The 12,590-nt window shown below is 56.7% G+C and overlaps 1 protein-coding gene across 1 annotated transcript in view; it reads left to right on the top strand.

Moving 5' to 3' along the window:
• PARVB (parvin beta) overlaps positions 1-12,590 on the top strand; it is a 94,634-nt gene that overhangs the window by 40,407 nt on the left and 41,637 nt on the right. Inside the window, exons 2-3 of the mRNA XM_072973657.1 lie at positions 9,427-9,516; positions 12,251-12,321. Coding sequence (XP_072829758.1) covers positions 9,427-9,516; positions 12,251-12,321 — 161 coding nt within the window. The remainder of the gene's footprint in view (positions 1-9,426; positions 9,517-12,250; positions 12,322-12,590) is intronic.

Here is a 12,590-nt window from a genome sequence, read left to right on the forward strand (position 1 = left end):
TGTTTTCCTGATGAATCCCGGCGGTGGAGTGGAACTGACTGAAGTGGAAGGCGTGTCAGATGGTGGGGATGGTCGGGACAAAGGCGTGGCCTCATTGGAAGGTGAAGCAGAAATGTGGGAGCTGCATCTGGGTCATGAGAGGTGGGGTCTGCACATCAGGAGTCTGGGTACCACTTTGATGGTTTGAGGGTTTTATCCTGGAGCCGGGGGGAGCTCTGGGGTGCTCTGCACCAGGAGTGACAGCCAGACATTGAGTCTGCAAGTGACAGAAAACCCAGCTCAAAGTGGGTTAAAAACAAAATGGAATTCATTTGTGCATTTGACGAGAAAGGTCCAGAGGTGGCCAGCCTCAGGTAAGGCTTGATCCAGCATGACAGACAGCGTGGCTAAACTGTGTTCTCTTAGCTCTGTTGACCCAGTGCCTTCATCTCCAGGTTCTGTGCGGTGATAAGAAGATGGGCAGCTTCCAACCGTATCCCTTCTGGGTCAAAGCCAGGGGAAAGTGTGCCTGTCTCATTACGCATTCCTAGCAAAGCCTCCTTGAAGCTGTTGGCTCTAATTGGGCCAAGCCCATCCCTGACTATGTTCTGGGGAGTGCGGTATGCCTGTTGGCTGAGGTCTTGGGATGCCTTAGTCCTGTATGACCAGAGGAAGGGCACTTGGATGCTGGGGCTGAAGACCAGCAGAGTCCAGGTGGTCACCTGTGGGAGGGGACAGGCCAGCTTGGGGTGGGAAGAGGCTAAGGCAGGGTCTGCGGGAGGCCAGCTGGCTGCCTGGTGAGAGGTCCCCCCAGTCACCTCAGAGACAGGACACGAGGTAACAGAATCTGCAGAGGCTGGTCCAAAGTCCAGCATCCTGGTCTCTGCCTCTTTCTTCCTTCACTTGCACACGAGTTGGGGCCTTTTGCCTTTAGTCGTGGTCCCAGAATCAGGTTATCATTTGCAGTTGTTCTGCATGGTCAGAGCTGTGCCGTGTGCTTCCCTCTCCCAGCTTCTCCCTAGGTTGTTGCTGTGTCCCCTGAGGCTGGCAGTGCCTCCGGGAATATCCCCAGCCTCCCCCGTGTCCCAGAGCCATTTCTGCTGTTGAACCCATTTTGCCGGGGTCGAGGAACCAGCTCTTTAAAATAGAGGTCTTGGGAGAAGCCAGGGTGGCCAGTGAACATGTTCGTTATTGCTGCCGAGACGGCAGCTCTGCATTTGGCTCAAGATTGATGACAGGGGTTCACGGAGGAAGAGTGAAGTTCTGGGTTCTCCCCACAGGCAGGAAGTGGCCTGTGCTTCCCGCTGATCCTGCTGAAAGCTGGGGGACAATGTAGCTGGGGGGACCGCAGGCCTCGGGTGGGCTGGATCCCTCCCTGCCCAGCTGGGCCAGCTGGGGTGTGACTCAGTCTTTTGGAGAAGAGCTTAACTTGTCATGGGAGCTCAGCGTGAGGGCGGGCGAGGTGGGTGCCTGGTCCTATTCCTGAATACGGGCGCCGCGGCAGGTGCTGGCCCGGCAGGGAGCTGCTGAAACTCAGCCCCTGTGTTGATCTGTAAAAGGAGCACAGAGTGTCGCCCACCAGCTTGGATTTCAGGAGCAGAGGCGTGTGGGAGTGCCCTCCAAGTTCTTGCTTCTCAGGTGTGCTCTGCGGACCAGCGTCTGCAGCGTCCCCTGGGAGCTGGTTCGTGGTGCTGTGTCTCGGGCCGCCCAGACCTGCTGGGTCAGACTCCACCCTAGCCCAGGGGCACCCAAGTGTACGCGATTTGGAGCTCGGGCCGGGCGCCCACGGGGCCGAACGGGGGGTTTGGAGCCCGGGCCGGGCGCTCAGGGGGCTGAGTGGATCGCCAGGGCTCCCGGGCAGGCTCCTGCTTACGATGGAGGGGAGGTGACAAGGAGGTCCCCGTGGTGACAGGGTCACTCACGGGCGCCATACCAGAGCGGTCCTTTTCACCTGCAGGTCTCCCGTGCTGGGACCCCCGAGGACAGATTGCCCAGGCAAGCCCAGGTGGCACTGCACTGCCCCCACGTCACTCGAGACCGGTGTTTTGGATCGATCGGTTCAGTGAAAGTGCGGGTGGGCTTGAAATGGTCCTGAGGAAAGGTGATTTCGAGGTTCTGAGCTGTGGGGGTGCCTCTTGCATCCCGAAGAAGGGGTTTTCCTGAGCCGAGGTGGTGACAGAGTTGCCTGGGGAGATCAGTTACTCCACCCCACAAACGTACTGCTTCTCTGTCGCCTGCACGTGAAGGGCGTGGGCCACGGGGCCATCTGTGACTCACTCAGGGGTCAGCGGACACACGGGCTCTCTCGCTGCGGGGTCTGAGTCCTCCAGGCTGAGGCTGCACCCAAGGCAGGTGGGGACCCCACGCAGGCTTGGGTTTAGAGTCCCGCGTCCCGGCCTTAAGAAACCGCCGCTCACCTCCCACCCAGGGGCTGAGCGCCTCAAGACAGGCTCAGCTCCACAGGCAGGTCACCTCCTGCCTGCTCTGATCTCCTTCCCTGTAGGACGGGCTGTCACCTCCCTGGGTCCCAGCTCACGCCCCCATCAGTGCGTCTGTTTGCTGTCCCTTTCTTTTAGTTTCTCAGGTGAGACCGACCACAGTCACGGCAGAGCCCCCCCAGTCTCCCCCTTTCCCTCCATCGCACGTCCTTCCGGAGCTGACGCTACCCTGATTCTATCTTTTACAAAAATATCACACTGTATTGTTTCGAAACCTGCTCTTTGAGACCCAGCACCATGGCACTGCACTTGACTAGTGGTACCTTTGTTCCTTAAGAGCCTTCCCCATGCCAGGGGCTAAGCCAGGCTGTTGGGTGGAAGAGGCCGGGACACGTCCTTCCCATATGTCTGCGGCCGGCCTGCCCTGTTGGCCCTCGACCAGTTGTTAGGTCAGTACGGCTGTGAACCCCGGGGCTCGCCGCTGCCTCAACAGGACAGATCTTCAGCTGCGAGCTCTCGGTGCGCAGCCAGTAGCGCCTGCTGACCTCCTGTGGATCTTCCCTTATTGAAATGCTCACACATTTATTTTAGCCTCTCATCTTGTTTCATCCCAAGAAATGGGATGGAACCTTGTGCCCCAGCAGAGAAAACCCCATAAATCAGGTGTTTCAGGCTGACTGGTCCTCACGCTTTTGTCAGTGCAGATCAGAAACTCGCGCACCGCCGAGAAATTACAGCGAGTTAAATGTACATAAATACACCGAGCTGATTACGAGCGGCTGGCGTCCTCGTGACAAGGTGAGAATCTCATCCCTCAGTTAAAAAAACAAACCAGATCCTCCACTTTGAAGGTCAAGAGGCCCTTTCTCTGAGGTTGAGCTGCACGGATGCTGGAAGTAATTTCGCTCTTTCCCCACGTCTGGGCCAGGAAGGGCAGCTGCTCTCTCGGGGGCTGTTCGCTCTGCCCACCTGGGCAGGACGTGGCCATCCATCCACTGTCATCCCCAGAATCTTGGAGATGGAACCTGAGTTCTTAACCCCCGAGAAGGGCCAGGCCTCACATTTTCAGGCCTTTATGAGGGTGAGCGGCGGGGACTCACTCACCTGCTTGGTGATCGGTCGCCCGTTCTGGTCACCTCGGCTTTGGGTACCTGTCAGGAAGGGCTGTCCTGCATCGCTGACCCCTGGCTGTCCTGTCTCTGGATGTCAGCATTCTTGTTTCAATCTTATTTGGGCCCCATTTTAACTCCACTGAACTGTGAGATCATCACACGAAGTACACTTTGATTTATTTTTAGAAGAACTGCTCTGTTCAGAAGACCCTCATGGCTGATGAATTTAGTTATTCCCATAAGTTGTAACATCTGTGGAGAAGCAAGCCCACTGAGTGCAGATGGGAGCTGGAGGTTCGCAGGAAGCACGCCCTTCCCGGCGGAGGCCTGCAAAGCCTCATTTTACAGCGACCTTGTTAGGTCCTACTTAGACACTCAGAGCTAATCCCTGCCCCACCTCCCCGGCCGGCGGGGGACTCGAACTCATGGAGAGACGGGTTTGTCTTTATCCTCCTTTATTTTTCCTGGCAACTCTGAGGACCACTCCATGTTCTGAGTGGGATCAGTTGTAACTAGAGTGGGTACGTCTCGAGAAAGGCTGCGTAAGTGTCCAAAACTGAGACAGCTTTCCTGCCATTTCCAAGCTCTTTCAGACGCGGATCCGGGTGGGGCCAGCACGGCCGTTTTTGTTGGGGTTTGTCTTTGATCTCGGTTCAGAGGGGCCCGCTGGAAACTCTCCCCCTGATCTTTTGTTCTCTACGAAAACCAGGACGGGTAGATGTGGTGCAAAAAGCCTCATTGGTGGGAAACCATCTCTGCTGTGTTGAAATGACACACTTAGAAAAACGTCAGAGAAATGGAGCGGCCACCGCCTCAGCCCCCGAGGGTCGCGGCTCACCCGCCACCAGGTCTTTCTGCTCTTTGCTGAGCCCCGCAGGTGAGCCCCGGCGAGCTTCCGGCGCCCTGCCTTTGGGGGGGGTGCGTCGTGATCCGCCTCCTGCTCCGCGCCCCTCTTGGAGTGAGAACCTGTGTGTCTTCAGATCTGTGCTTTCCTTCGCAGATCACCTTGCTCTTTAAGGCAGTCTGCTTTCAAAGTTGCCTTTTTCTAATAATGTCAAAAGGGGAAAAAAAAGCTGCCTAAAAGCCTTTTTGGGAGGAAAGAGCCTGGGCATAAATAGATAAATAAATAAATAAGTGAAACTCCTACAAAGAAGATTTAAAAAAAAAAAATCAAAGATGGAGCCTTTGTGCTTGGCCTGGGGTGTAAACGGCCGGCTCTTTGTGAAACGTTTGAGGTTTTCGTTTTCGATGCTCTTTCCTCCTTTTTATGCGCTTGTGATTCCAATAGGAGAGGTGGGGTTTGTTTTCAAGCCTTGCCCAGGCCCTGGGTGGAGTGACGGAAAGAGAGCAGGCTTTGGAGACGTGCATGTCTCCCTCCATTCAGCAGCTGGCACTGACTGAGAGATGGTTCTGTCGGCGCGTAGCCTCTCTTTGGGGTGTGCCAGGCCCTGTGTCACTGCTCTGTAGACGGAAACTGAGGCACAGAGCAATTACATAGCTTACCCAGGCTCCCCCAGCTTGTCAGTGGCCGAGCTGGGATCTGAAACCTGCAGACTGGCTCCCGGGTTCTAAGCTTTTCATTGTGCTGCTCTTCAAATAAAAAAGCCTACTATGCACAGGGGCTGAGTTAGCACTGGTGTGGGCAGACGATCTGAGAAAGAGACAGTTACAGAGCTGGCTGTGTGATGCGAGCCAGGCAGAGGGGAGCCTGGGATGGGAGGGGAGCACCCAGGAGGGCTTCCTGGAAGAGGCAGCCAGCAAGCTGAGGCTTGAAGATTGGGAGGACTTAGCTGGGCATAGCGAGTGCAAGAACAGGTAGAACTGGGTTCATTTCTGACTCCAGGGCTCATGGGTGGTGTCCATTAGGTGCCTTCACATCTGGCAGACGTCGGCCCAGCCAGGACCCTGCCGCTCCCTCGCAGACTTGTTAGGATATCAGACGAATGGAAGGCATGGAAGGTGCTTGGCACACAGTAGGTGCTCAGGAAACGTTAGTGACCATGTCCGACTGACAGGCAGGAAAGTGGGCTGCACATTTACTGTGACTTAGGGTTGTAAACCGGTGGCCCATGGTTGGGCCAGAGAATTTGAATTACTTGTTCACATTTATAAATTGGGAGAATCCACACAAAACCTCAGATTTCCAGCTTTTTCTGAAAGCTCCTGAGATCTGGCGACTGTGGTCTGCATGTCCCACACCGTGCTCCTGGGCTGAGCGAGGAGTAGCTGTCCCTGCGGGGCACCTGTGCTGCCAAATGCTCCCCCTCGGCTGCCCCCTGAGCCTGCCTCCATCCTCTCTCCCTCCTGGCGTTTCCCCAGCCCTGTGTCCCCTTGCGGCCCGCGGCCCAGGGTGTCACTGCTGGAAGGTGAACTTTGGTGCATCGGAAGTGCGGTGGCTTCAGTTCCTTGCAGTCGGCTGCTGGGTTTAGTGTGGTCAAGGGCATTCATCTCCAGACAACGGCAGGCACTTAAAAAAGTGATGAGTCCCTGGCCCTGTGACCGCGAGCCCCAGCCCCTTTGAGCGCCCACACCCGTCGTGCACGCCAGATGCCTGGGGATCTTCCTCCGTGACCCAAGAGAGGCAGTGTTTCGAATCTTTGAAGTGTGTGACTTTCTGGCAAAAGGACCAGTCCTTTCAAAACCAAGGCATTCCTGGGATTATCAGAAAGTCACTGACCTGGCAGAGCGGGGTCCTTGGGGAAAAGCCATGGTTCAAGGGGAGCCCCTCCTTCCAAATGTCGGACGGACCCTCATAAACAGCAGCAGAGTCCCAAAGGGGCACTGTGGTTCAGCAGTGTCACTTCCGGAGTCCCAGCTCTGATCTGCCACCCACATACTTTACCTGGAGTCCCAAAGTCCCTTTTTTGGATTTTGCCATCTTCCAAGGCCAAGTTCAATTGCTGCCTCTTCCAGGAAGCCTTCCCTGGTTCTCCCTGAGATGAGTTCACTTGTTCCTCAGAAGCCCCTGCGAGGTCGGTGCTGCTGCCACCCCCACGTTACAGACCAGGACACTGAGGCTTAGCAAGATGAAGGGACCGGCTGGAGGCCACACGCCAGCACGTGGCACAGTGAGACCTGAACCCGGGGCTCCAGGCCCCAGACCATCCTTGTTTTCCTCCGCCCTATGCTTAACAGGCCTGTGGAATGTGCCGTTGGCCCGAGCCTGGGGGTTCTGGGAGAGCATTTCTCCTTTATTGAAGCCGCGAGATCCCGGGTCCTGTTTAGTGTTATCTTTGATGTTCAAGGGCGGTGTGGAAATGTCTGTTTTCATGTGACCCAGTTTCTCTGCTTTGAAATGCCGTCCCCGTTCTCCTCCCCTCTCCCTGTGTTTGAGATCAGGCAGCCGGGCTCCTGGAAGCATCTCTTTATTGCCGCAACAACCCCCCCGCCCCACCCCTCTGGTCGTTCCAGCCCTCATCCCGTGTCCAGGCAACTGGATGACCCGTGCGACAGCTCCAGGGCTTCTTAGAGGAGGTACAGGCTCAAGGTGAGGACTCACCTGCGTGGCTCACCTGTGCCCTGAAGCCCACCTGTGTGGCCCTCCGCCTGCAGGGAACCAGGGTCTTTTGTTCTTCCACTGCTGCAAACAGAACCATCGCAGACAGCCTTGACCCACAGGGACCCCCCTGGCGTCTCTGTCCTCCTGTGATGTCGGCCCAGGAACCGGGAGTGGGGAGCCCCCCGCCGCTGCCTGCACCCGCCTCCCCAGCTTACAGACATGCCTCTCACATATGCAAGGACTTTTTGTGAAAAACCCCATTTCCCTCCTTCCCTTTTCTACCTTTGGAAGCTCTTTGTGGGTTAAAAGACTCTTTGTAACTCATAGTGGAGTAAAAACAATAGCTGAAATATGGTCTCTGTTTTCTCAACGTGCCTGAGTGACGGGGGTGGGGGGGATCTTGGAATGTTGTTAGAAGACTGGGGCGTGGGCTGATCTCAGGCTCATTTGCCCCAAAGGTGTGTAATGTGTCTGCTTCTTGCCCCAGGGAAGCTCAGGATTTGGGGAGGCGAAGGCGGCTGTGGTGGGCTCTGCTCTTAGGCTGCGCCCTGCGGGGGGCGGGGGGGGGGAGCGGGGCGGGGACTGCGCCTGCTCCTGCTTCGGGCTGCCCTCCAGGCTGGAATGTTGTTGGGAGGGGCCCACCTTCTCCCCTCTCTTCTTCTAAATTGAGGTGAAATATGCGTAACATAAAATTTAGCATTTTTAACCCCTTTTACCCCTTTTTAGGTGGACAGCTCAGTAGTGGTGTTAAGTACATTCACGTTATTGTGCATCCGTCTCCTGAACTTTTCCATCTTCCCAGACTGAAACTCTGTCCCCGTTAAACGCTCCCTCCCCATAATTTCTCCTTTCCGTTGCTGTGAATTTGACTCTCAGGACCTCACGTAAGTGGAATCAAACAGGATTTGCTGTTTTGTGTCTGGTTTATTTCACTTAGTATAATGTCTTCAGGGTTCACCCACGTGGTGGCTTGTGGCAGAATTTCCTTCCTTTTTATGGGTGAATAACATTCCATTGTATGTCGGGACCGCACTTGTTTATCCTTTCATCCATCAGTGGACACTTGGGCGGTTTCCACCTTTGGGCTGCGAATCGCTGTGTAAATCATCGCTGCTGTAGATCATGGTTGTGCAGGAGAACCCGTTTCTTAACAGTCCTGTGTCAGGGCCTTCCTGATGTTAGAAGCTGTGTCTCCCTTGTGAGGGACAGAGGGTGGCTGGTCCCCAGAGCTGGGTCTATCGCTGAATCTGGAGAGCCCGCCGTGTGCTCGGCTCTGGGCTTGGGGCCTGACGTTTGTCATTTCATTCGATTCTTCCAGGGGCCCTGACATTTTAAGGAAACGGGGAGAGAGGTTACCAGAGGTGCCTGGGGTTGGGCCACCATGACCTGTCCCCTGGCTACTGTGCCCCCTGCCCCTTCGAGTCCCTGAACTAGAAGTGTTCAAGGTTCAAGGTGACTGTGGTATGGAAAGAGGACATGGACCTCTGAGGACGTTTTGTTACGGTGGGGGGGGGTCCTCTGCCTGTGTCACTGGTGATCGCCGACAGAGAGGGCTGGTTTTGTGGCACGTGGTCGGGGACTGTCGCCCAGCAGTTCTCAGCCAGGGCTGGGAAGGCGGCAGGTGCCCAGCCTCACCTGTACCCTCTGAATGGGGTCTCGGGGCCGGAGCCTGGAGTCCGATGGCAGCTGGGCTGGTGTGACTCAGGGTGCTTTCCCGGGGGTCTCTCTACTGTGGGATCGAGGGGTCCTTTCTGCACGGCAGGATCCACGCTGCCCCTCCCATTGTGTTACCCTGGGGGCCCTGCGACTGTCCACCGACTGCCCTCTAGACAGGGGTCCTGTGCTGCCAACTCTGACTTCTGATCCAGTTTGTTAGATCCTGTTGCTTGTTCCACTGCCCCCGACCCTGGGCATCACCTGGTGTCAGCCCAGCAGGATTCTGTCCCCGAACCTGGGCTCGCCTGTGTGCATGCTGGGGTTGGGGATCTTCACACCCGGAGTCCACAGTCGAGGACACAGCCGTCCAGGTGGGGAGGGTAGCTGCCTTTTCAGGCCCTGTTGCTGTGATCCAGGCTTTGTCTGTATCAGCAGCCGTGGGCAGATCTGGAAGCATCCAGAAGCTTCTGCGTCTTCGTCATGTATTCCAAAGAGCAGTGAAGCCCTGGCAGGGCTTGATGGGACACGGGGACTGTTTGGCTGGGGGAACAATTGCAGAATGTATTCTTGGTCCGGAGCATTTTTCCTTGGACTCTGTTTCTGGGCAGCAAGCCATTTTGGAATGTTTGTTAAGTGCTTAAAAAACAGGAGTTGATTTCTCCGTGTTTCCCCTGCCAACGTGTGAGGCTACTATATTCCATTTATATTGACTGGCTTTTTCCTTTCTCTTTCTGCTCAACAGTGAGTGACCTGCAGGAAGAAGGCAAAAATGCCATCAACTTGCCGATGTCCCCTGCCTCGGTGGAGATTCACCCTGAAGACACCCTGCTCGGTACCGTGGGTCCTGCCAGTTCCCTGCCGTGGGCCAGCTGAGCTGCCGGGGGGTGTGGTTCACCAGGGGGTCGTGGCCATTTGATCAGATGTCACACAGGGTGGCATTTGAGAGTCTGCACTCTCAGCTCAAGGTCACGTTTGGGAAAGTCTGTAGTGGAAAAGCCAGCCTTCCGCTGTAGGTTTCTGCCGCTCTGACTTCAAACGTCAGTTTCGCTATTATAGAAGTGCGGATCAGGAGACTCCTGCTGCTGAAAAGATGGTTTGCTACACATATGGTTCCCACGGTGAGGAGGGAAGGCGCTGGGGTTGGACAGGAGGCAGAGAGTGAGGGGGAAATGTGGGCAGAAGCCTTTCTTGTGGATTTCATGGAAAAGAGCGGGGAGGCAGAGGAGCAGGTTTGGATTGTCTGGTTGAGGTCACTTCAGGGGCCACCCTGAGTTGTCTGTATCTGGCCTTGGGGTGATGAGGGTAGAGGCTACGGGCTGGGAGTGTGAGGGCCCTCAGTACAAGAGGTGGCTGGGAGATGTGGGCTCTGCACTGTCGTTGCATTTGAAAGGCACTCATAGGGGACACGTTTGCTGTCCTGGGACTCAGCTAGCTCTAGGAGGGGCAGTCCCTCCAGGTCCCCAAGGCCCCAAGATGTCAAAGCAGTAGAAAATACAGAAAATAAGGAACACGATTAATACACGCCCCCCTCCATCTCTGCATGGGCCAGAGCAGCCCCAGTGCCAGGCGCTTGCGAGGTGGCATCTGCCAAGTGGTGACGGCCCCACACCCACACCCACTGCCTGGGGACCGAGTCACAGCCGGCACTGATGGGCGATGGCCTGGACGCGCGTGCCTTAAAGCATGTTTTGAGATTGGTTGGCTCTGGAAGACAGTCTCGGAACATTCCACTGTTTCCAAACCCTGGTTCAAAGGGAAGTCCTGACCTATCCCTCTGTCGTGGTTCCCAGCACATGGCCAGGCCAGCAGGAGCTCGTGGGGAAGAAACGCAGACGCCGGTTCAGTCCGGCTGACCTGACGCCCAGTGCTGGACGAGCTCGGGGGTGCCCCTGGGGTCCCCTGCGTCTTCCCCTCTCCTCTCGGAAGCAGTCCCTTCACTGTCGGCGGTGGTACATTGTCTTCAGTCTGGTTGGAACTGCTGCCCAGGGAGGTGACCCTCTTCGAGGGGAAACTGGGATGAGCACAGTCTGAAAATGACCCTGATTCAGAACAGGGTCCCCTCCACCCTCACGCTTGGCACTGTGGGTGGCTGGCTCTGGATGACTCTTTATGGCGGGGCTGTCCTGTGTGTTGTGGGGTGTTGATCAGCACCCCTGGGCTCTACCCACTAGATTCCAATAGCATCCTGCTCTCTACCAGTTGGAACAACCAAAAATGTCTGCAGGCGTGGCTGCACATCCCCTGGGAGGAGGTGCGGGCGTGGCTGCACATCCCCTGGGAGGAGGTGCGGGAGACGCAGCTGCTCTGCTGAGAACCCTGCTCTAGGCCTGCAGGAGTGCTCAAAACCGGATTTCTCTTAACTGTGTGGCAGGCTTTTGTTGTGCCTTGGACCTGCTTTTCCCTGGGCCCTAACCTCCCTGCCTTACTATTTTGCTCAATAGCTCCTCTTGGGGCTTACTTTGCTGTGTAAGGTTCTGCTGGCCCCTGTAGCTCTGTGGCCTTGAGAAGAACTGGCCTGGTCAGCACCTGGAGCTGAGAGCTGAAGGGTGAAGGGGACGTGAAGTGTGGGGAGAGTGTTGGACAGAGAGCAGCAGGTGCCGAGGCCCAGGGGCCGGCGGTGCTGAGAGGCTGTCAAGAAGTCAGTGGAGGCCGGAAAGGCTGGAGTGGAGGGTGTCGGGGAGAGCTGGGGAAGGAGGCTACAGAGGGCGGCCACGGGGGAGGATGCCGGCCTTGATCGCAGGAGTGATGGGATGCTGCTGAGGGCCCTCATCAGGGACATCACAATGGACCGCCATGTGGTCCCCTGCGTGTTACCTGCAGCATCTCTCTGAAGCATCAGGTCTAAACATAGTTGGTCAGGTTTTAAATTTTGCTGTGGTGAAGCCTCTGTCGCTCAAAGTCATTTCATTCCCACCGACATGGACAGGGTACCAGCCGTGGGAGCTTAGGCGGGCCCCGGGTGCTGGTCATCGCCACCTGCAGGTCCTGGGGGCCCTGGCTCCCACCTGGAGCCCGCACTGTGTCTCTTTCCTTTCCTTTTAATGCCCCTGTCAGCTTTGTTCTGCGCCGTGTCTGGTCCTGTGGGTCTCGCCCCTCTGCCAGCCCCTTCCCCAGCACCATGTCTCCCCATCCTTACGCGCTCGTTGGAGCCGTGGTCCATGGATCAGGCCAGAACGCGGAGGGAAGAACAAACAGATAAACAGAAAAAGACACGTGTGAACAGTTTGCCATGAGACATCTTCTTTTTTTTTCCCGGTTCTTTCTAAGATTTGTCTCCGTACCTCCTTACGCAGCAGCGAGCTTTCTCAGAGTGATGGTGGATGAGGGAGCTTTTCCCACAGATCCAATTCAGGCCTGTGTGCATGTCCCCAAAAGATGGGAGTGGACACCCCATCGCCTCCCGGAAGGCAGGTCCATGCATCGGCCGCCCGCCTGGACTGCTGCAGGGCCGTTTGGTCTGGGCTTACTGAGAGGACCACGGGGGTCTCTGCTCTCAGCACCCCCATCTGTGTGAGGGAAGCCGCCCGCCCCCACTGACTCTAACCTGACTGTCCTCTGTCCCCCAGAGGAGAACGAGGAACGCAGGGTGATCGACCCCACCTCCAGGGACGACCCCAGATTCAAGGAGCTGGTCAAGGTGAGGATGAGGGTCTTGGTCGGTCTATCCCTGGTAGGGCAGATCTTGGGGTTCAGGCTCTTGTGGGCAAAAGAGCAAAGCCTGGGGGCTGGTCCAGGGGCCTCAATGCTGCGTTCCGGGGAGGGTGAGGAGGCTGGATGGCCCGGAGTGCCTCCCAGGGGCCCAGCCCCACCCTTGAGGCTTGGAGCAGCCGGAGTGAACTCACGTCACCTTGCAGAATGGTGTTCAGGGCGGTCCCGCTCTTGCTGGAGCACAGAGGTGGGGGGAGT

The sequence above is a fragment of the Vicugna pacos genome, chromosome 12 (genome assembly GCF_048564905.1).
Source record: "Vicugna pacos chromosome 12, VicPac4, whole genome shotgun sequence".
Lineage (NCBI taxonomy): Eukaryota > Metazoa > Chordata > Mammalia > Artiodactyla > Camelidae > Vicugna > Vicugna pacos.